The following is a 24,840-nucleotide window of genomic DNA, read 5'->3' on the forward strand; positions in this document are numbered from 1 at the left end:
TATGCAGTAGGCAGGATTTCTGACAATGAACTTGGACAATGCATATTTTGTGTAATAATAGCTGATCATGGTGCAAAATTATTTTACCATATGAGTTTTCATGTAACACAAAGATCTAAGGCTTCACTTTTAAAAGTCTGATCATTTGAATTTAGCTGATTATGTTGTTAAAGTGTGGGGAAAGTTGTATAATTGAAGCACAGTGGCGTGAAAGGGGAAATGTCATGATTGTGATAACAAGAGAGTTAGATAAAATAAACAGCAAACAAAAAAGATGTTCTGAAACTAAACAGAAATGAAACTGTAACCCGTGTTAAGCGCTTTACGCGGTTCACACATGAGAACTGGCCAGCACCTCTTACGCAGCCGAAAGAACGTCATGGTTTACTCATAGCACAATGTGTCAACAGCACAGGAAGTTGAAAACCATGTTAGCAGCAAAGGAGGAAGCTACACATTGGGCAATAATTACTAGATGCAGCACTACAAGAGCCTTTAACAGCTACTTTCTTCACTTTGCACTAGGACATGTAGAAGTGAACAGTTTCCTGATAAACATCTCGAAGACATCTTAGGTAGGTTGCAGCATGGTTTCCTTAACGAGCTTTCAAGAGCAAATGTTTACTGCTAGAACAATATAGTAGTTTTATGTCAACTGGAGATCTTTTATAAACTTTTATTAATTTGAAAATTTATGTTGATGTAGTGAATGTCAGGAAAGACCTTTTTTCTAGATGATGTCTGCTTTGATGTAAGCTTTGTTTTAGCATTAAGAAAGGTCCTAATTAATGACTTGTGAATGTCAAATTGTTTTACATGTGATAAGCATTTTGCTTTAATTACTTTAGTTTAGGCAAGAGTCTTACATCATCCTACTACTCCCTATGTGCCACCAAAATGTGGATACAATGTCATATGTCCAAAAATGTAGTAGCAATGGTAATTTTCTTTTATCTAGCAATGCCAATATCACATTAATGTAACATGGAAACACCATGTTAATGAATATGATTATTATTAATAGCAAACACCATTAATTGTGTTTCACATTATCAGAGCACAAATCTAGCACAACAGATATACTTCGGATTAAGTATGAAGCTCTGCATCAGGGGCCCTCCACACCACTCAACACCAACCCCCAACACACACACACCTTTTATTTCTGTTGCTCTGCATGCATTAGAAGAATGAGTCATAAACTTAACCTTTAACAGTCACTGGTTTCCATTTGAAGTGTAGTCTTATAAAGCAGTATTAAAGGCACCTCTGAATAGGCACACTTATTTTTATGTGATTACAGGGCAAAGTGTGAACAATCATGTCAAGCAGAAAGCCTAAAAAGGGCCAGAAGCTTGGCTCCTCTCGGCGTTTCAAAAATCGTAACAGAGATACTGAAGAAAAAGAAACTGATGATGGATTCCCAGACCCTGGAAATGAGGAGCATGACACAGTTTCAGAAAACCAAGCATCTAATGAGTCTTCAGTGCTTCATTCGAATCAGCCAGTTATAGCTTGCACCAACCCAAACACTTCAGTCTTCGAAGTTACTCCTCAGCCACAGTCACAGGATTTCATAGATCTGTTGGCACAAGCTGAAGTAACAACTAAAAAAAGAAAAATGGGATCAACTCGCAAGAGCAACAGAAACTTTAAATTTGAAGGAATTTACGAGGATGAACAAGAGCACAGAGTGCAGCTAAGTGAAGGTGCTATTGATGAGCAAGGGGTGACTGTAGAAGCACTCATAAAAGAGGATGGAGGCAAAGAAAACCAAACAATTCTATTGGACTGTGCACCCAGTCAGTCTTCAGAACATGAAAGCTCCATCGTACATAAGAAGCATTTGGACCTTGGTACCATCATGCATGAGGAAGACGATCACAAAAATGTCAAACACCAACATTTAGAAGCAGTCCTACAAAGCAAACCCATGGACATCTCTTCTTCTGAACTTAACCAATCCAAGGAGGCAGAATTCAGTCAAGATTTAATACGTACCGCACTTGATTTCAGTATTGTCACACCAACCAAATGTAATGTGCCACTACAGGAATTAGATGAATCTTTGCAAGTATATCATCAAATGGACACTTCCAGTGAGCCAGCAGCCTCCTTACCAAACACCACAGGCCACAAAAGCATGGTAGATACAACTTACTCACCTCTTAATGATAACAGAGAAGAGAGACACCTAATACACAATGATAAGCCATCTATGCCAGAGCACACGGTGCACAAAACAATGGATGATCAATCCAGTTTAAATTTTAGCATTAGACACAAACAAGAAGATAAAAAAGAAAGAGAAGATGTAGACACACTAGAATGTTGTAGTGCTGAAAATACAGAACAAGATGAAGTTACTGGATTACGATCAGCCTCTTTGATAAATGAACATGAGCATGGGAATCAAGATGGCAAATTGGCTACAGTTATATGGCAAAATGTTAGTACCAAAGCAAGCACAGAAGATGAGAACATAGTTGACCACCTCCTTGAGCATAAGGATGACACTTTAAAGCTAACTAAGGAGAACATTGACAAGTCTGAAAGTACAGAATTCAGAGAGGACCTTGAGGAGTACAAGGAGGTAAGTGTGGTTGGGGAAAGAATACACAATGATTCAGATGAAGGGGTGGCTGCAACAAACCTAAACCAAGCAATGAAGCCAGACAGAAACATAATTTCACCACTAAAGCTGAAAGATCAAGAAGTAGGAACATCTTCACACCAATTCCTTTCAAGTGAATTAAAATTCCAGTGTGACAGTGAAATTAAATGTTACAGAGAAGAACAAAATGATCTTTCTGAGGCCAGATGTTGGACAGGGGAAAGCAGTGCAGATGGAGAGGTAGGCATGTGTTATGATGTAGAACAAAAATATAGAGATATAGGGGCAGGGAGAGAGGTGGAGAATGATGACATGCAGTCTACAACTTCAAATCCATTGTTATTGTCTAAAGTAAGTTCAACAAATATGTTAGATTTTGTCACTGAGTCTGAATTAATTCCTGCTGAAACACTGTATGAGGAAACAGAAACCAGCAGCCAGACACACAACCTTCAACATATTGAATTGGAGATGCAGTCAAAGGAAGGCACTTGTTCTGATCAGATGCTCAACAAAGTCATCAAAGATAGATCTGAGCTTTTAGACATAGAAACTGAGGTTATTGAGGAGGAGAAAAATGACATAAAGGCAGAAATAAATGCTGGTTCCACAGAAATCTTTACCAAGGAGGACTTTATAAGAGTGGATGATGAAAAGGATGGCATGTCCACATTTATGAATGAGTATGAAATGGAATCAGTCATCACAAATATGCAAGATTATACATTTACAGACCAGGTATCCATGGTAGTCAAAGAACATGGTATTGAGAGTCCTGATAAAGGAAGTGCCAGCCCAGTTCATGCTTCTCCTACAAGTGACACAATGGAACTCATTCCTGAAACACAAGTCAAATTAGACATGCAGGTGTCTAATGCCATAGCTGTACCTGGTCAGAAGCAAAGCATGTCTGAAGAATGTCTAGTAAATCCAACAAACAGAGAATCAGAAGCAGAGCAATTTGAAAGCATATCTCCAATTGTTTACATACAGGAATCAAGACTGGGTCAGGATGATGCAGTACCAGAAAATGTGAGATTTAGCCCCTCTGAGAAAAAACAGATAGATTCAACTCAAATGAGTTTTAGTGGACTGATCTCAGGAGGTGACCAGAAGGACAGTTATAATGCTATGAAGGAAAGCATTCAGGTACAAAGATTAGAAGAAAGTACACCAATCTCAGAGGACGGAACACTCAACTTCACTCCTGAAACATGTTATCCCCAGTCTTCAGCATCACTGAATATCAGGGAACATGACGCAGGAATAATAGATGAACATGTGATTAAAAGTGTGGTTAAAAATGAGAACACAAACACTTCACAAGAAAAACCTCAGCACATCTCAACAGAAGAATGTACTGTACTTGACAGACAGGATGAGGAAACAGTAATGGTAAAAAAAATTTGCAGAGGGGTGGATACCACACATGTATTATTATCAGATCTGGTTGACACTGAGGTCCTCAAAATTGAAAGCAGAACCGAAGTGGTTGAAAGTATAGCACAAAATGAAGAAGCAATATGGGAGGGAGGCAAGAATGGTCAACCTATATCATTAGAAGAGCTTCATCAAAATAATTATCCAGATATGAAATTAGGACGGTCCAAATTATCGGAATATACTGAGTTGGTTACTGTTACAATAAATACTGATCAGCTCATAACTTCTGCTGAACCAATGGATGCAGCTGAAGAAGCTCAAGTGCCAGTGTTAAACATCATACAAGCTACCACTACTCCTATTCAAGAAGAAGCTCATATGATGATTAGCACAAACAGTCACAGAAGAAAAATGGGATCAATGCGCAGGTCTCTTGGAAGACAGAGAGAAGAAAAAAACAAAGATGAGGACATGTATGAACAAGAGAAAGAAATGGCTTTTACAGATAGATCTACGTTATTAGGCCCAGAAAATGGAAATAGTACGGAGAAGAATAATGATAAAAGAGAAGAAATAAATGCTGGTACAACAGAAAAGTTTACAAAGGAAGACTCACAATCGTTAAAACAACCTACGCATTCTGAATTATCCTCGCAAACTTTTTTATCCTCTCAAACTACCATTGAACATCCATCACCTGCAACAGAGCATCCTGATTTCAAGGAAAATGATGGAAATAGCTTAGAGAATGTGGAAAATAGAAATGCAGAGATCCACACACAAACTCAAACTAAGAAAAAGAAGAAATTTGGATCAACACGAAAACCCCATGGAAGACACCAACCACATACTGAAGGAGAGGAAGAAGAATGGAAAGATCCAGAAAATACAGAAGAAATTGAACATCAAATCATAACTCAAACTGCTACTTCAAACTTGCTCAGTGACCCACAAAATAATATTAGTGAGGTGTCACTTGACATTGTTGCCTCACCAATGACAACTGAACAAAAAGAAATCATTAAATCAGAAGTTGAAATAGAAACTGTAGGGATCGATACACCACCTGCCACATTATCCACTGAAGCTGGTCAGATAAACACTGTGGTCTCTGATGAGGTAAGCAATGCAGAAGGACTGACTGATATTACAGAGCCACATGAAAAACCAGGAGTGAATAAGGAGAGAGATGCAGAGTCAACACTTTTAAATGAGCAAGTAATGGAACCAATCATCACAACAATACAGGATGATGCTTTCATAGAACAGGTGTCCCTAACAGTCAAAAAGCATGCTAACGAGAGTCCTGATAATGAATGTGACAGTGAATTTAATGTTCATTCTACATGTGGCCCAGTGGAGCTCATTCCTGAAACACAGGCCATGTCAGACATGCAAATGAACACAGAAAATATTCATGCAGTTGTATCTGATCAGAACCAAAACATATCTGAAGAACATCTAGAGAAAGCAATAAACAGGGAGCAAAAAGGTACCGACACTGGGGTTGTTGCGGAAGAGAATAATGATACAAATAAAAAAGTAAATGCTGGTCCTACCGAAAACTTTATGAAAGAGGACACTGCAACAGTATGTTCACAACAATATGTGCTTTGTGAAGTATCCCCTCAAACCTCTGATCTGGGTTTACCTACTATCGAACATCCATCACCTGCAACAGAGCATCCTGATTTCAAGGAAAATGATGGAAATAGCTTAGAGAATGTGGAAAATAGAAATGCAGAGATCCACACACAAACTCAAACTAAGAAAAAGAAGAAATTTGGATCAACACGAAAACCCCATGGAAGACACCAACCACATACTGAAGGAGAGGAAGAAGAATGGAAAGATCCAGAAAATACAGAAGAAATTGAACATCAAATCATAACTCAAACTGCTACTTCAAACTTGCTCAGTGACCCACAAAATAATATTAGTGAGGTGTCACTTGACATTGTTGCCTCACCAATGACAACTGAACAAAAAGAAATCATTAAATCAGAAGTTGAAATAGAAACTGTAGGGATCGATACACCACCTGCCACATTATCCACTGAAGCTGGTCAGATAAACACTGTGGTCTCTGATGAGGTAAGCAATGCAGAAGGACTGACTGATATTACAGAGCCACATGAAAAACCAGGAGTGAATAAGGAGAGAGATGCAGAGTCAACACTTTTAAATGAGCAAGTAATGGAACCAATCATCACAACAATACAGGATGATGCTTTCATAGACCAGGTGTCCCTAACAGTCAAAAAGCATGCTAACGAGAGTCCTGATAATGAATGTGACAGTGAATTTAATGTTCATTCTACATGTGGCCCAGTGGAGCTCATTCCTGAAACACAGGCCATGTCAGACATGCAAATGAACACAGAAAATATTCATGCAGTTGTATCTGATCAGAACCAAAACATATCTGAAGAACATCTAGAGAAAGCAATAAACAGGGAGCAAAAAGGTACCGACACTGGGGTTGTTGCGGAAGAGAATAATGATACAAATAAAAAAGTAAATGCTGGTCCTACCGAAAACTTTATGAAAGAGGACACTGCAACAGTATGTTCACAACAATATGTGCTTTGTGAAGTATCCCCTCAAACCTCTGATCTGGGTTTACCTACTATCGAACATCCATCACCTGCAACAGAGCATCCTGATTTCAAGGAAAATGATGGAAATAGCTTAGAGAATGTGGAAAATAGAAATGCAGAGATCCACACACAAACTCAAACTAAGAAAAAGAAGAAATTTGGATCAACACGAAAACCCCATGGAAGACACCAACCACATACTGAAGGAGAGGAAGAAGAATGGAAAGATCCAGAAAATACAGAAGAAATTGAACATCAAATCATAACTCAAACTGCTACTTCAAACTTGCTCAGTGACCCACAAAATAATATTAGTGAGGTGTCACTTGACATTGTTGCCTCACCAATGACCACTGAACAAAAAGAAATCATTAAATCAGAAGTTGAAATAGAAACTGTAGGGATCGATACACCACCTGCCACATTATCCACTGAAGCTGGTCAGATAAACACTGTGGTCTCTGATGAGGTAAGCAATGCAGAAGGACTGACTGATATTACAGAGCCACATGAAAAACCAGGAGTGAATGAGGAGAAAGATGCAGAGTCAACACTTTTAAATGAGCAAGTAATGGAACCAATCATCACAACAATGCAGGATGATGCTTTCATAGACCAGGTGTCCCTAACAGTCAAAAAGCATGCTAACAGGAGTCCTGATAATGAATGTGACAGTGAATTTAATGTTCATTCTACATGTGGCCCAGTGGAGCTCATTCCTGAAACACAGGCCATGTCAGACATGCAAATGAACACAGAAAATATTCATGCAGTTGTATCTGACCAAAATATATCTGAAGAACATCTACAGAAGCCAACAAACAGGGAATCAGAACCAGAGCAATGTGAAAGCACAAGCCCATTTGTTCAGACACCGGAATCAAAATCGTCTCAGGTTGATGTGATAAAAGAAAATGTGGAATTTCGCAGCTCTGAGAAAAGGAGGAAGATGGGTTCAACTCGAAAGAGCCTTAGAGGGCAAATCCCTGGAAGTGACCAGAAAAACAAATATGAAGCACTAACACAAAAAGAAAATATACAGGAACAGATCGCAGACCAAAAAGGTACCAACATTGGGGTTGTTGCAGAAGAGAACAATGATACAAATGAAGAAATAAATGCTGGTCCTACTGAAAACTTTATGAAAGAGGACACTGCAACAGTATGTTCACAACAATATGTGCTTTGTGAAGTATCCCCTCAAACCTCTGATCTGGGTTTACCTACTATCGAACATCCATCACCTGCAACAGAGCATCCTGATTTCAAGGAAAATGATGGAAATAGCTTAGAGAATGTGGAAAATAGAAATGCAGAGATCCACACACAAACTCAAACTAAGAAAAAGAAGAAATTTGGATCAACACGAAAACCCCATGGAAGACACCAACCACATACTGAAGGAGAGGAAGAAGAATGGAAAGATCCAGAAAATACAGAAGAAATTGAACATCAAATCATAACTCAAACTGCTACTTCAAACTTGCTCAGTGACCCACAAAATAATATTAGTGAGGTGTCACTTGACATTGTTGCCTCACCAATGACAACTGAACAAAAAGAAATCATTAAATCAGAAGTTGAAATAGAAACTGTAGGGATCGATACACCACCTGCCACATTATCCACTGAAGCTGGTCAGATAAACACTGTGGTCTCTGATGAGGTAAGCAATGCAGAAGGACTGACTGATATTACAGAGCCACATGAAAAACCAGGAGTGAATAAGGAGAGAGATGCAGAGTCAACACTTTTAAATGAGCAAGTAATGGAACCAATCATCACAACAATACAGGATGATGCTTTCATAGAACAGGTGTCCCTAACAGTCAAAAAGCATGCTAACGAGAGTCCTGATAATGAATGTGACAGTGAATTTAATGTTCATTCTACATGTGGCCCAGTGGAGCTCATTCCTGAAACACAGGCCATGTCAGACATGCAAATGAACACAGAAAATATTCATGCAGTTGTATCTGACCAAAATATATCTGAAGAACATCTACAGAAGCCAACAAACAGGGAATCAGAACCAGAGCAATGTGAAAGCACAAGCCCATTTGTTCAGACACCGGAATCAAAATCGTCTCAGGTTGATGTGATAAAAGAAAATGTGGAATTTCGCAGCTCTGAGAAAAGGAGGAAGATGGGTTCAACTCGAAAGAGCCTTAGAGGACAAATCCCTGGAAGTGACCAGAAAAACAAATATGAAGCACTAACACAAAAAGAAAATATACAGGAACAGATCGCAGACCAAAAAGGTACCAACATTGGGGTTGTTGCAGAAGAGAACAATGATACAAATGAAGAAATAAATGCTGGTCCTACTGAAAACTTTATGAAAGAGGACACTGCAACAGTATGTTCACAACAATATGTGCTTTGTGAAGTATCCCCTCAAACCTCTGATCTGGGTTTACCTACTATCGAACATCCATCACCTGCAACAGAGCATCCTGATTTCAAGGAAAATGATGGAAATAGCTTAGAGAATGTGGAAAATAGAAATGCAGAGATCCACACACAAACTCAAACTAAGAAAAAGAAGAAATTTGGATCAACACGAAAACCCCATGGAAGACACCAACCACATACTGAAGGAGAGGAAGAAGAATGGAAAGATCCAGAAAATACAGAAGAAATTGAACATCAAATCATAACTCAAACTGCTACTTCAAACTTGCTCAGTGACCCACAAAATAATATTAGTGAGGTGTCACTTGACATTGTTGCCTCACCAATGACAACTGAACAAAAAGAAATCATTAAATCAGAAGTTGAAATAGAAACTGTAGGGATCGATACACCACCTGCCACATTATCCACTGAAGCTGGTCAGATAAACACTGTGGTCTCTGATGAGGTAAGCAATGCAGAAGGACTGACTGATATTACAGAGCCACATGAAAAACCAGGAGTGAATGAGGAGAAAGATGCAGAGTCAACACTTTTAAATGAGCAAGTAATGGAACCAATCATCACAACAATACAGGATGATGCTTTCATAGAACAGGTGTCCCTAACAGTCAAAAAGCATGCTAATGAATGTGACAGTGAATTTAATGTTCATTCTACATGTGGCCCAGTGGAGCTCATTCCTGAAACACAGGCCATGTCAGACATGCAAATGAACACAGAAAATATTCATGCAGTTGTATCTGACCAAAATATATCTGAAGAACATCTACAGAAGCCAACAAACAGGGAATCAGAACCAGAGCAATGTGAAAGCACAAGCCCATTTGTTCAGACACCGGAATCAAAATCGTCTCAGGTTGATGTGATAAAAGAAAATGTGGAATTTCGCAGCTCTCAGAAAAGGAGGAAGATGGGTTCAACTCGAAAGAGCCTTAGAGGGCAAATCCCTGGAAGTGACCTGAAAAACAAATATGAAGCACTAACACAAAAAGAAAATATACAGGAACAGATCGCAGACCAAAAAGGTACCGACATTGGGGTTGTTGCAGAAGAGAACAATGATACAAATGAAGAAATAAATGCTGGTCCTACTGAAAACTCTATGAAAGAGGACATTGCAACAGTATGTTCACAACAATATGTGGTTTGTGAAGTATCCTCTCAAACCTCTGATCTGGGTTTACCTACTATCGACCATCCATCACCTGCAACAGAGCATCCTGATTTCAAGGAAAATGATGGAAATAGTATGGAGAATGTGGAAAATAGAAATGCAGAGATCCACACACAAACTCAAACTAAGAAAAAGAAGAAATTTGGATCAACACGAAAACCCCATGGAAGACACCAACCACATACTGAAGGAGAGGAAGAAGAATGGAAAGATCCAGAAAATACAGAAGAAATTGAACATCAAATCATAACTCAAACTGCTACTTCAAACCTGCTCACTGACCCACAAAATAATATTAGTGAGGTGTCACTTGACATTGTTGCCTCACCAATGACAACTGAACAAAAAGAAATCATTAAATCAGAAGTTGAAATAGAAACTGTAGGGATCAATACACCACCTGCCACATTATCCACTGAAGCTGATCAGATAAACACTGTGGTCTCTGATGAGGTAAGCAATGCAGAAGGACTGACTGATATTACAGAGCCACATGAAAATGTGGATGTGGAAGATACAGAAGAAATACAATTCATAGATCAAGCAGCTAGTTCAGACTTACTGACTGAGCTACAGATTGCTATGAATGAGTTGTCAGTTGATACCCTTGCACCATCCTTGAAAAGTGAGCAAGGTATGGATCCTACTCATGGCTCAATGACACTTATTCCTGAAACACAAGCTAGATTAGACATGCCAGTTGTATCTGAACAGTACCATATGATGTCTGAAGAACATCTAGAAAATCCAAAAAACAGAGAATCAAAACCAGAGCAATGTGAAAACACATGCCCAGTTGTTCACATACAGGATTTAAAACTGGATCCGGATGATATGGCAACACAGAATTCAGGACATTCTGGAAACTCTGGGAGAAGGAAGAAGCTAGGTTCAACTCGAAGGAGTCTTAGAGTGATAAAGGAAATAGAAAACAGACATGAACCAACAATAGAAGAAAGTACATCAACCTCAGAGAACGATCTGAAACATCTAATCGAAACATCTCAGTCCATACAAACACATTCTGAGCCACTAAATATCGTAGAACCTGGAGCAGAAAAAATGGGTACAACTTGCAAGAATCTTGAGGAAGGACAGAGTAAATTGGAAGAATTGCAAAAAAATAAAGATTTGAACCCAAGATATTCTGGAGACATTGATAGTGAATACTTAAAGTTAGTAGTAAAAGAAGACACAGTTAACCCTGATTCAAACTTCTGTGTCACAGAGACAACAGTACAAGAGTATGAACCACAAATTCACAATAAACTTGATCAGTCAGACGGCTCCCTTCTTAGTGAGATAGAGTTTTACCTGAATAAAAGTTTTGAAAGTACCCTAAATACTACAGTTCTTAACCCTCATATATCAGAATTCTCAGAACCAATGTCTAAGGACTCTCTTCAGCTACCATCATCCCAAGATCCCCAAATTCACATGGAACCAAGCTCCCCATCAAGAAGGAGAAAAATGGGGTCAAGTCGCAAGATATCTAGAAACAAGCATGCAGAAAACTTATCCATTGAGGACAGAGGGTCTGAACAGGAAAAAGAGAATTTTGACAAGAATGATGCTAAAAATAGTGAACCTGAAAGAGAGGCAAAGACAGTTAAGGAACCTGTCATGGCAGAAGGCACAGAAGACATGAAAGAATCTGTTGAACTCATGTCTGAAGTCGAAGCTCCCTCTCAAATAAATGAGAGTAGTACAATAGCCACAGGGCAGCCGCTTCCAGAAGGTAGGCGAAAGTTTGGGTCCAGACGCACAGCAAAGGGAAGCAGTGGTCTGGGTGCATTTACACATGGTGATTATGAGAGCAGCCAGAAAAAAACAGATGTTCAAGTGACTAAGGATGACTTATGGGTATGCATGTAATATCTCTATTAATTTATTTAAGATTAATATTTTATCATGTTTACATATATAAATCTAAATTCTTCTCCACATTTTATTTGTTTGAATTTAACAGCCTGTATTTCACAGGTCTCTGAACCAGAGAGCACACCAATCTCCCACCCAGTCTCTGAGCCTAGGTATAGATGATAATTCACTAACATTTTTATTACTTTTTTTCTCAACCACATTTCCAAATGTCTTAACTCTAATCAATCTCTCCTTACTCTGGCTGTTATGCTCATTATGGATATGGGGAGATCATCTGAATTGCACACACTGCAGGGACTGCCTGTTGTTTGTTCAATCATGTTCTGCCATTATCATTGTATGCTTTCTGTATTGTTTTTCTTCTCCAGACCAGGAACTGAAGAGGGTAGAAAAACCGTTGTGAGCGATACAAATGCATCTACCAGAGCTGGCCTTGTTTCTTTAGATAACATTAGGCAAACTTCACCATGTGTTGTAAGCACTGGAGGAAAACAGGAAATAGACTTTGAGCAATGGAATGAGCAAAGTAAGTGCAGAAATTAAGCTCCTGAAAAAAAGTGATTGTGGCTATGAAGGTTGGGGTAGGGAATAGTGTTAAACAGCCTGTTCAATATAAACCTACTTGTGTAGTTCCAGATTTTGGTGAAGCGGTATATAATGTTGTGATGGTGGGAAACAGCAGTGTGGGCAAGACATCCTTCATAAAACGTTTACAGACTGGACAATTCACCCAAGACTACAGTTCTACTATTGGTGAGTCTGAGGATTTCGTTTAAATGCCTTGTAAGTGTTATCTATAGGTCCAAAACCGTGTTTAAATGTGTGTCTGTGTGTGCATGCCTTTATGTATTCAGGTGTTGACACCTTTGTCGAGATTGTTAGATTTGGTAGCAGAACAGTGAAACTGTATGTGTGGGACACAGCAGGTCAGGAGAGGTAAGAACACAACTGACAAAGACATGAATGAACAAAAATACCCAGTGTTTTTTTATTATTCATTTATGGAAATGTTGTAATCAGGTATCACAGCATCACTAAGCAGGTCTTCCACAAGGCCCAGGGGCTTCTGCTGATGTATGATATCACATCATCTCAGAGTTTCCATGCTGTTCGTGCCTGGATCTCACAGGTTCAGGTTAGTTTAGGGGGGGGTCAGCATACAAATTTCATTGGATTAATCTTAAAAACCTTGAATTCCTTGAATGTGCCTTCCCATAAACACTTTGTCACCATTGTCAGAATGTACATTCTTCAAGATATCCCCTTCTTCCATTAATTATATATAATCCTGCACAGGAAAAGGCTAACCCTGATGTCATCTTGATGTTACTTGCCAATAAAAATGACTGTGCTAATCGAGAAGTCCAGCCACAGGAAGGGGAGGATTTATCAAAAGTACAGTGATATAAATACTGTCCATGCCACTTAACATCTGTGTAGACATTTGATTATATGTCACTATCATCAATTCTTCTAGTCTACATAAGTACATTGCTGAGCTTGCATAAAATAAATTAATTTTAACATTATTTCACTTTTCAACCAACACAGGAGTATAACATTCATTTTATGGAGTGTAGTGCAGCAACTGGTGAGAATGTGTCAAAATCTCTGAAGACTCTAGCATGGTAAGGCAAACAAAATGTATATTAACTCAGTTTAATCATTTTATTGTGAAACAACTTGCTCACTCTTTGTGTGTTTCTTATTATCACTAGGTTACTGGTGAAACAGAGAGTGAGGAAAGAGGAGGAATATACAACATTACAGGCAAAGCCACAAAATAAGAAGTCAGGTTGTTGTTGAAAACACATTCGCTGTACACACACGTACACACATATACATACACAAACACACACACACACACACACACACACACACACACACACACACACACACACACACACACACCTACATCTTTGTCCATACACTTGATCAAATATATGTGTGCAAAATATGGAATAATATAGAGAATATTATAGAAGGTTCACTGTATTTAAAAAAAAATATTTCCATTGTCTTCATTCACTTTTAATCCATTCTTGTGCTGTTTATGTAGATCTAGATTTTTACACGCTTTGTGCTGTTCTATGCAACTTAACAATTCTGATGGAAACTAGTGGATAAAAGACACACTGTTACTGTTACTTTACTGTTACCTTATATTACTGTTTCTTTTGTATTATCTTCCTGAATTCAGTGCAGGGTTGGATTAAGATCAGGGCAGTAAGTCGTATTACAACTGCATTTAGCAATGAGTCATGTGAAATATTGTGTAATATGTTGTGTAAACTTTGTGGTGTTCTTCAAAGATATTGGACAATATGAATTAAATATGAAACTTAAATTAAGCTGACTTAAATTAAGCTGAACTGACTGAACTGAAATTAAGCTGTGGAACAAAAATGTAATTTATCCCAACCCTGGTATAATTCACATAATTCCACAATGTTTGTCGTTATGAGGATGGACCCCACACACATAAAATGGTAAAAACAGCCAGGCTGAGAAAAAGTACAAAGACAATGAAGAAAACCTCTGCTGCCCATTGACTGGTTTGGACCCCTGTTACCACTAGAGGGCGGTCAGAGGGAATCAGATTGGTCAGGTTCAGCATATAGCCCAAAGTCCAGCCTATGTCAGTGTCCGCCACCTGTAATGTAAACATCACCAGTATTTTATATTCTAAGTTTAAGATCTACAATTTAAATTATTTTTGTCTAAATTTTACAGCAAAGTATTTTTATATACAATAAAACAGTGGAACTGATACTGTAATAATAAATGCCTCCATGTACTATTGCACTAACACAATTAGGGTGTCTGCCATATTGCTATGATTTTCTGTATTGCAAACCTGTTTTTGAAAGGAGATTTTATCCCAGCTGGTCTCAAATTTGTATCCTTTGAGGAGAATGACCATGATATAATGAGCTGAACAACAGTAATCTCTGAGATACTTCTCTTTCACCTTTGGATATTCTGTGACAAGCTAAAAAAAGGGGGGGGGGGGGGGGGATGAAAAAAAAACATTGCTGCTTTTCCTATGCCCATTGGTAAATCCACAGTATGTTGAGAGATATGATTACTCACTGTCATCCAGGTTTTGTTGCAGTAAGACTCAATGGTGGAATTGACATGAGACAACGAAGCCCTTGGTGCAAGACCAAGGAAGTCAAAGGTATAGAAGTATGCAGAAAAAGCCTGAAATGGACAAGGATTTGATTTTTTTTTTTTTTTTAATCAGTACATAAAATTACAAAATCATTGCCATGTTAGGCATGCACACTAATCAGTTTCATAATAATCCTTCCTGTAAGGGGCTAGGTGATAAACAATACATGTTCCAGCCTAATACACTAAATCATTAAAGCTGATGAGTTTAATCACATCTTTCATCAGGGAATTTGTGCTGGATTTTTTTTAAATGTTCAAATTGGCACCGAAATTTATCATTTGAATAATAAATCTAGAAAACAAACAGAAAACACTCACAAAAAACTCTCCATTGACAGGAGGTTGGTAAACTCCATCAAAGCCACAGTCTGGGTAAAGTGAACAGTTCGTCACATTTACAATCTTCTCTATCAGAGAGATACAGCATGCAGAATCACCAGTCCCTAGGAAAGTGACCTGTACCGAGGGGTCATAAGGGGTTGGCTTGGCCACACAAGGTGAGTCGTAAATGTCTCCCAGCTTTACCGTCAGATTGTAGCCCTTGTGATAGCATGGATGATCAACAACAGAAGGGGTGCTAGTAGTCTAGAAGGAATTAACAGCCACAGATGATCTCAGCTCATTATAACTGTAAAATGTATCAGTTTATGATAAAGCTTCAAATGATATCCCAAGCAATCTTGTCTCTTTACTATTAATAGCATTTAATGTAATTAATCCTCACACTATCAGAAGTTACATCAGGTCAAGAATTTATGGTCAGCTCAATGTATTAACCTTTATTGTATGTAGTGATTGTATGACGGCAGAAATATTTCTTTAGAGGCAATTGCAGGTAGTATTGCACTGCTTTTGTAGCATTTTGTTCACCATTTCTTTCTAACATCAGAAATCTGAGAACTAACCTTCTGAAGATATGCCTGGAGTTTCTTCAAGGCTTGATCTTTGCCATAGCACAGGTAACTGTGTGTGTACAGCTGGTACCTGTAGCTATAGAGCTGGAGGTCAAAAGCAGACTGTGGGTCTTTAACTGGATCTTTTGGTATGAAGGAAATCTGTGTGGATGCACCACCTAAGTCCAGAGCTCCAAAAATATTCCCAGCTTTAGGGTGAATCCATTTACCATTAAATGCATACTGTTTTGAAAGAAAATAGATTGGACTTGTAGATTCATGCAAATATCATAATGAAAACCAATCATTCAAGTTATATTATAGACATACACTTTGCACTTGTAATAAAGTAACCCCTACCTTAATAAAGCGCTCCAGAAGATAATTAATGGTGATCCAGCCATAGGCTCCCTCCTCCATACCAGTGATAATTCTGGCCCCACGAAAATCAAAGGGATAACTCTGCATAGTTTTGGTCACCTCACTAAGTATTTCGTCTGACTGAGTTTTGTTCTGTAAACTGTGGAACATAGTAATAATGATATATATTACATATGATTTTATGAGATATATATATAATTTTAACACTATATGACCAAAAGTTTTTGGACAAATGACTATCACAACCATATGTGCCTTTTGAACATCTTACTCCATATTTCGTCCTCCCTTTGCTGTTATAATAACCTCCAATCTTCTCTGAAGGCTTTCCACTAGATTTTGGAATGTGGCTTCACAAACTATGTCTTCATGGAGCTTGCTTTGTACACAGGGGCATTATCATGCTGGAACAGGTTAGTTCCAGTGAAGGGAAATTGTAAAGCTACAGCATACAAAGATATTCTATACAACTGTGTACTTCTTACATTGTGGCAACAGTTTGGGAAGAACCATATATGATTGTGATGTCAGATGTCCATATACATTTGGTAATACCGTGTATGTTAGCTTTAACATTACAGGGCATCAATTCAGTGACTTTCATTGAAATTATCTGACATACAGTCATGTGGAAAAATTTGTACGCCCCATGGAAATTATTATTTTTGTTGTTGTTTTTTACATATTTGGACAAGCAAACATTTGATCCTCTTTGAAACAGTGCCTATTAATAAAGGTGTTACACACAGTTTAAATAAAAAAGAAACAGATAAGTCACTGAAAAAGTAAATACACCCCTACATTTATTACACTTTCAAATCCATAAAATTAGAACCAGGTGTTCAAGATTGGGTGCCAGTGATTAGAATCTACTTAGGGAGTGCAGGTGGAGTCTGTCTTATTTATACTGCTCTCATATCTAGTGTGTGGTGTTCCCTTTGTTATTGAGGTGTGTGGTGTCATCATGCTAAGATCTAAAGTGTTCTGTAAGGCCTTTACAAAAAAAGGTTGTCGATGCCAATGAGTCTGGAAAGGGATTTAAAAAGATCTCCAAATTATTTGAAATACATCATTACACTATAAGGAAAAGCATCTACAAATGGCGCAGATTTTAAACGACTGCCAATTTGTCCAGGACTGGCCGTCCCAGAAAATTCAGGGAAAGAGCAGACCGTCTGATGCAAAAAGAAGTCTCCAAGAACCGCAAAATTTCATCACAGGATCTGCTAGTAAGTCTTGCAACTGCTGGTGTCAAAGTGCATGCATCTACAATCAGGGAGAGATTGCACAAATTTGACCTGCATGGGAGATGTGTCAGGAAAAAGCCTTAGCTGTCTAAAAAGAACATTAGAGCAAGAATACAGTTTGCCAATGAGCATAGAGGCAAAGACCAGGCCTTTTGGAATAATGTGCTCTGGACAAAGGAATCAAAAATGGAGTTGTTTGACCACAGTAACAGCAGACATGTTTGGCGCTGACCAAAGACAGCTTTTCAGGAGAACCACCTCACACCAACTGTGAATCACGGTTGTGGAAATGTTATGGTTTGGGGTTGCTTCGCTGCCTCAGGGACTGGACAGTTTGCATTCATTGATTCAACTATGAATTCTGCATCATATCAAAGAGTGCTTGAAGATATTGTGAGGCCATCTGTCCAAAAGTTGAAGTTGAACTGAAGTGGATCTTTCAAGGAAAACCAAATTTTCCTTGTGGGTTGTAAGGTTGGCAGTTCGGTCGCCGGTCCACATGAATCTACATGCCGAAAGGTCCTTGGGTAAGACACTGAACCCCAAGTTGCTCCTGATGGCAGGCAAGTGTCTTAAATGCAGAGCTGCCATTGGTTTGTGAGACTGTGTGAGTGTTTGTGTGTTTGTGTGAGTGTGTGTGTGTGTGTGTGAATGGGTGAATGAGAAACAGTGAAAAGCGCTCTAAAAGGCGCTATAAAAGTGCGGACCATTTACCATTATGCAAAATGCCTACAGGAAGTTATTTCTGCTAAAGGGGGCAATAATAGCTTCTGAGGCCACGGGTGTACTTACTTTTTCCACTGAAGAATATCACATCTATTGATATTTTTGTAAATGTTTGAAAAAGCTAGTTTCCTTGTGGTTTTGTTCAAGTATATCAACTTTATTAATGGGCACTGTTTCAAAGATGATCAAATGCTTGCTTGACCAAATATGTCAAAAAGTCAACAATTTCCATGGGGTGTACTTATTTTTTCACATGACTGTACAATTGAACACATTTTACATAAGGCAAAGAGCAGATTAAACATTGTTCAACAAAAAGTATAACATTTTTACTTGGTGTACATATTCTCTGTTGGAAAACTTCCTTAAGTAGAAGACATATTCCAGCCAGTGAAGGAATATACTCTTTAAAGCATCTTAGGCTAACAGACAACACCACAGCATTGTTGAATTTTCAAATCTGATTGGTCAGGAGGTGCTAATTAATATTTTATTACAGCATGGCTCTGACAATAGCAATGAATACAAAACCTTGTTTGTGGTTATAGTAAAAATAATTGTGGTGTCACAATTCAGAATTTGAGGTGGATGCAAATGCAGACTATAAGTGTAAAGTTTAATAAAGTATCCAACAAAGCACAACACAAGACTTACATGGAACAAAGACAAGCATAAAGTGATACATAGAGACAGAACAAGCAATGCAAAACCACTAGTGCAGTGCAGTACAGGTGAACAGGTGAAATGAGACATGTGACATGATGGGAAACGTAGATTCTATTCCTTCTCCGATATTACATCACAAGTGGTATGTTGTGTGAGTGGTAAGTTTTTGATAAAAAATTTTCCCCTTATTTTCTCCCAAATTTGGTCACCTGCCAATTCCCATCCACCAGCCACCCATCACACAACAGCCAACATCATTATTTCAAACTACTGCTCATACTGCATCACAACGCAGTGTAACCCACTCAAAGCAAAACACTATCTGCCCTCGTCCACATGCAGGAGCTCAAAGATGCTCACGGCTAGTGTTGCTGTGTGATTGACAGGGGGGAAAGAGTATGAGCGTATGCCATCCCTCCCACCCAGAAAGCATGGCCAATTTTACTTCTGGCTGCAGTTGGCTGTGGCATCATCAAATGAGTACTTTTTTATTATTAATTACAGTACATAACATCATGCTGTATAATATTTCTTATTATGAGATTATTATATAACAAAGATAATACCATTAAACATACTTCTAGATAAATTGGCTAATTTCAATCTAAAAAGTTATTTAACTTATTCCATTGGTAGGTATTATTTTTGCTTCTTTCTAGATAAATGCTTGAAATAATCATTCCAGCTTGAAATGAGTAAAAAAAATATATCTAGTAATATGCTTAATAATCTTATATTTGTTTACAATCATTGTAATAAAAAGAAATAGTTGCTTATATTCAATATATTTTACTTGCTATCACTGCTTACTTGCTAGTTACATTTATAATAGTGAAACTTTATACCACTTTATAGCCGCTATAAACAGTTCCCTCAATTTCTCTTGAAGTTACTAAAACAAAAAGGCAGCTTGTTTATATGTTTTTCTTTGTTAAATGTTATTATACAAACAATATCATATTAGAATTACCTGTCATTCTAATCAGTAATAGCATGCCGTTTGTTTTATTTGAGTATTCATTATTGACTGGTGATATAATATCTCTCTCCACGGATATATTTCTTTGCATTTAGACACTGCATAATGTACGAAGACATTTTATTTTTATGTTTACACATTTAACCAGCATAAATTACTGTATGCAGGACAGACTCTGAGCATTTAATTCCATAATATACTGAGAGCCCATCCTTCAGTAAATATGTAACAAGTCATACTGGATTCTATTTGTGTTACAGTAAGACGTTTATTTTTTATGGCATATGTACATCTGTAAAGCAGGTGACAGAAAGTCTTTTTTGTAGTGTTTTTTTAGCTGAAGACAGCTTCTAGCACAATAAAATCCAGGAGCCCTGGATTTTCATTATTTTCTAAGGTGTGGTTCCCAGTTTTGAATACATAAACAACAGAGACATTGAAGTAGCTGAAGGCTTACAAGACAGGCTTTGCAGCTTTCCCAGTTCAAGACAGGCTTTCCCAGTTCCCATAGCAGTGCTTCCCATAGGAAGCATTGTCTAAGTTTTATAAATACTTTAAATAGCTACTCTTTACAATTTCAACATTTATACAACCCCTTTGCCTTAATGTTATGCACATAATATCAGATTATCACACTTACTTCAATACAAGTTAGCTCTTTTCATAGTTACAACAGCCAGGGTTACCACATGTTTGCACCTAATCAGTTCATTATAAGCAGTTCAGTACCATCATTTTTTGTTCATTTCCTAGAAGCTGGCTACATTTCAACCTTTTAACCATTGTGCTTTTTAAAGCAGCATATTTTAATATACAATAAAATACAAATAAACTTGATTTTAATTCACTGATAAAAAAAAAAAAACTGAGTAAACAAACTGAACTACAAACTGAAGTAATAAATTAGAATAGAACAGAAACAATAAAGGTTTTTCATATACAACTTTCTATTACTAGTCAATAAAGGACACATGCATGTATTTTAAGCTGTTTTGCTTAAAATTACTTTTTTAAAACAGTTTTAAACACTAAACGTGTTTTTACTAGCATGTGCCAACTCTAGAACTGAATTATAAGTTGTATGGTATCTTGTATGGTAGCACTACTTGTATTGTTCTCCGCTTGATATATCGCTTTGCATATATTTCCTCATTTGTACATCGCTTTGGATAAAAGCGTCTGCTAAATGAATAAATGTAAATGTAATGTAATGCCAACATTTGCATGTGCATGTTAGGTCTACCCAGTCTGCACTCTGTTTGTATGTAAAAAATAAAAATAAAAATAAACAAACAAAATAAAAAGGAAAATATTTGTATTTATAATTATACATACACTAAGTGCATTTTAAAAACAACAAAAAGCAGTTCAAGAGTTCAAGTGCCATATACTGCAGATAAAGGTGACTTGACTTGAAGTGACTTGCCTTTTTTCACTGTTCACTGTGTGAACAGTGGCAGATGATCGGTCCTTTAAACCTTATAAACTAAAGTCAAATAAACCAAAAGATTAATAAGGGAGTGATTCTCACCTGAGAAGCCTCATGCCTGCTGTGGCTCCCAGGTAGGCTGGTGTTATCCTTTGCTGACTTGCAGGGACTATTGCCATTGCAATATCTAAGCATTCTCTTAAGCTCTGTCCAGCACCAGGAGGATTTGTAACATAACTGGATATACCATCACCTAAAACACAGAATTATGTCAATCCATTGATTTTGGTGAATTAGTATGACCACAGATGGGGAAAATGCAGCACCTTTCAAAGTACTGTAATACAGACAAAAAATGGCATCATTTTGGTAATAGCAACAGATATTCTACCAATTTCTACCTTTCACATCACAGGTTAGAGTCTGAGAGACGATTCCTGTGTTGTTTTCCTTGTTCCCTGGCCATTGATACAGGAAGAGGGCTGTGTGTGAGGAACCTGCATCAAACACCATCCCGTACTGAGAAAATCAGACAAAAATGAACTCACTTTCGTTACAATTAAAGCGTTCATATAATGATAATGTTATATAATGTTAATATGAAAACTTTGAACCATATGGCTTCTGTTAATATAAACAAAAAATGGTTTGACCTGTGTTGAGTTTGGCAGTTCCACTTTCTGACGATTAACAATGGTGAGGATTAGTGCAATGATGGACATGCATGCTATAGCTACCACTGCAACCCCTAGAAGAACAGGTTTTAACTGCAGCCTCATATCTCTGAACAAACACACACACACAAGCATCCTTTCAAAGCTGGGGCAAATTCAACATAGAAAAATAAATGACACACAGTTTGTGTTAAAAATGATGAAATTCTATGGCTTTTATAGTATTCTGTCAAAACGCCCGTGTCTATATACAGTGTTTTGTTCTTTCAAATATTTGATCATCAGCTGTAACATACAAACAAACTTGGACTCCACAATGAGTCAACTATGAGTTAACTATTAATCCTGAGTACAAGAGAACTATGCTAGTAAAATACTGATAGGAATGTTCAACAGTATGTTAGTGACAGACCATAGAGAAAATAAATATTTTCTTACCCTGTGTAAACCTTGTGTCTTCCCTGAGTGATACGACAAAGCACATTCACGCTAGGCAAACTTGGTACTATAGGCAAAATAGCACAAAATCCTGTTCACACCTTCACTTCACAAACATCTTTGGACGACTGAATGAATGCTTCCTCTTTCCCAGGTTGCTTCCAACTAATCACAAAAACACGTGGACACACATGCACACACCCTGCTGGCTGCCTCAGGGTAGGAGTAATTTTCCCATTATCTACTGTAATGTATTCACTTCATCCATGAATTATTATTTTATAATAGCAGAACAGTTTTACTCTGAATAATCTAAAAACAAAAACAAAAACAAAAAAACAACTATTTGTAACATGTTAAATATAAAAAAGTTTTGAACATCTTATTGATATTGAACTGCCCACACTGCTCGTAAAAAAAATTATAATAATAAAAAAAGCTTGACAGATTTTACATGTAACCATTATATAAACTATTTACTACATACTACAGTATATGCCAGTTATGTATCATCTTTGCTGTAATAATACAGGAAAAGCTGAGAATCGTGTTTTGGAAAGAAATGTGCCTATAAATGGGTTTAAGAATATACATGTTTTGCAATAATGATGCAGAATATTCAATGTCTAATATCTAATTGATAACTGATTATTTCATACACTGTATGTATTGACAGACCAGAGAAATGTTATAATTCTTGTAGTGAACAGAGACATCAGGCATGTTATCCTTATTTCTATGGTGATAACTTTGATTTGGAAAACACAATAATCTCATATGTCCTTTCAATCAGTTCACCTCAGGATCCCAATTAACATTCCACAAAAGGTTTCCTCTTACTGGTCTACCTTCGACACAAAGAAAACCGTAATCTCGTCTTGTCATGCTCAATTATGAATTACCACTGAAAAAAGGGAACGGTCTGAAACGTATCATGCGTCAGATTAAATTTCCCATATGAATACACTAATCAGGCATCTAAATAGTGTTCTGAATCATGTTATTATGCTTCTCACAGAAAACACATGGAAACACACAGACATTCGTGAAAGCCTTATCTTGAAAGACATAATCCTAGCACACACAATAAATAGTAAAACTTCTCCTAGAAAGGTTTATCGAAGTCAGTATAAATATTCTAATTAACAAACAACACATCCTGTACATTACATTATCATACCTTTACACATAATGATTGGTAACAGGTACACCAGGTAACTGGACTCCAGTGTTCCCGTCAGTTCAGACATGCGTTTGACCTGCTCTCCAAAGCTTAATTCTTAATTAGGTTGATCTTGAACATGAGCAACATGACTGTTTAATCAAAAGATATTTTAGAGAACCTTGGAAGTTGCTAAAGACTTTAAAAGTGTTATGAAAAGGTTTCAAAAGATAAATTATTGCAGATTATTTTCAAGGACCTCAGCACTGTTGCTGTTTTTCACAGTGAGCATTTGGCAAAGATTACTACAAGGACTAGAATCATTGAACAAGTGATGAAAACATTAGTATGACAGGTAAAAATCTGCACTTATTTCTGGCATGTTATGACTATGTTCACTAAAGAATAAATAAAAATAATAAATAAATAAAAAATCTCCTCATCATAAAACACTACTGCCTGAATCAAATTTGATAAAGTCAACCTGAACTTTAGGATGGACAAATTATAAATGTATTAGTTAGCCCATTGGGCAGGTAAAAGTCTCAGTGTTCCACCCATGCCCATGACTTGGTTGCCTGTAAACCTATAATTGAATATGCTAAACAGTGGAAGCTAACATAATGTGATAACATATTTCAAAATAGTTTGCTGGTGAAGAACATGGACACACTTTTTTACCAAGTATTACATAACAAAAAGTCAATAAGTCGTTGTCCAGCATTTTGGCTATGAGGTGAGGTGTTTTGTCCTCTTTATTGTCCCTTCCACTGAAAGGTGACTGTTACATATAGCAGTTTTGTGTTGTACTTTTTGTTTGCACATGCCTGCATTTTCCTGATTCTCAAAAGATCTTCCATGCGTAATTAATCCATCTTGTAAAAAACTGTTCTACCACCAGCCTGATCATGTCTTTCCCAATGTTTGTAGTGTAGCATGCAGTGGGTTTCAGAAGCATGTGCTACAGATACAGCATCAGATTGTGTCGCACCTCC

At 37.4% G+C, this 24,840-nt stretch overlaps 2 protein-coding genes across 2 annotated transcripts; one reads left to right on the forward strand and one right to left on the reverse strand.

The window, feature by feature from the left end:
• The first annotated feature begins 441 nt into the window (after positions 1 to 441).
• Positions 442 to 14,843, forward strand: rab44 (RAB44, member RAS oncogene family). Its single transcript, XM_017479436.3, has 10 exons — positions 442 to 575; positions 1,304 to 12,052; positions 12,173 to 12,222; positions 12,442 to 12,599; positions 12,704 to 12,826; positions 12,928 to 13,009; positions 13,094 to 13,208; positions 13,370 to 13,468; positions 13,625 to 13,701; positions 13,792 to 14,843. The coding sequence occupies exons 2-10, from the start codon at positions 1,322 to 1,324 to the stop codon at positions 13,877 to 13,879; spliced, it is 11,523 nt and encodes a 3,840-aa protein (XP_017334925.2). The 5' UTR covers positions 442 to 575; positions 1,304 to 1,321; the 3' UTR covers positions 13,880 to 14,843.
• entpd8 (ectonucleoside triphosphate diphosphohydrolase 8) lies at positions 13,719 to 22,852 on the reverse strand. Its single transcript, XM_017479440.3, has 10 exons — positions 22,684 to 22,852; positions 22,225 to 22,354; positions 21,973 to 22,090; positions 21,674 to 21,824; positions 16,504 to 16,663; positions 16,156 to 16,386; positions 15,569 to 15,835; positions 15,167 to 15,277; positions 14,931 to 15,065; positions 13,719 to 14,726 (listed from the first exon to the last, which is right to left on the reverse strand). The coding sequence occupies exons 2-10, from the start codon at positions 22,348 to 22,350 to the stop codon at positions 14,532 to 14,534; spliced, it is 1,494 nt and encodes a 497-aa protein (XP_017334929.1). The 5' UTR covers positions 22,351 to 22,354; positions 22,684 to 22,852; the 3' UTR covers positions 13,719 to 14,531.
• Positions 22,853 to 24,840: the final 1,988 nt, after the last annotated feature.

Source organism: Ictalurus punctatus, chromosome 11 (assembly GCF_001660625.3).
Source record: "Ictalurus punctatus breed USDA103 chromosome 11, Coco_2.0, whole genome shotgun sequence".
NCBI classification, from domain to species: Eukaryota; Metazoa; Chordata; class Actinopteri; order Siluriformes; family Ictaluridae; genus Ictalurus; species Ictalurus punctatus.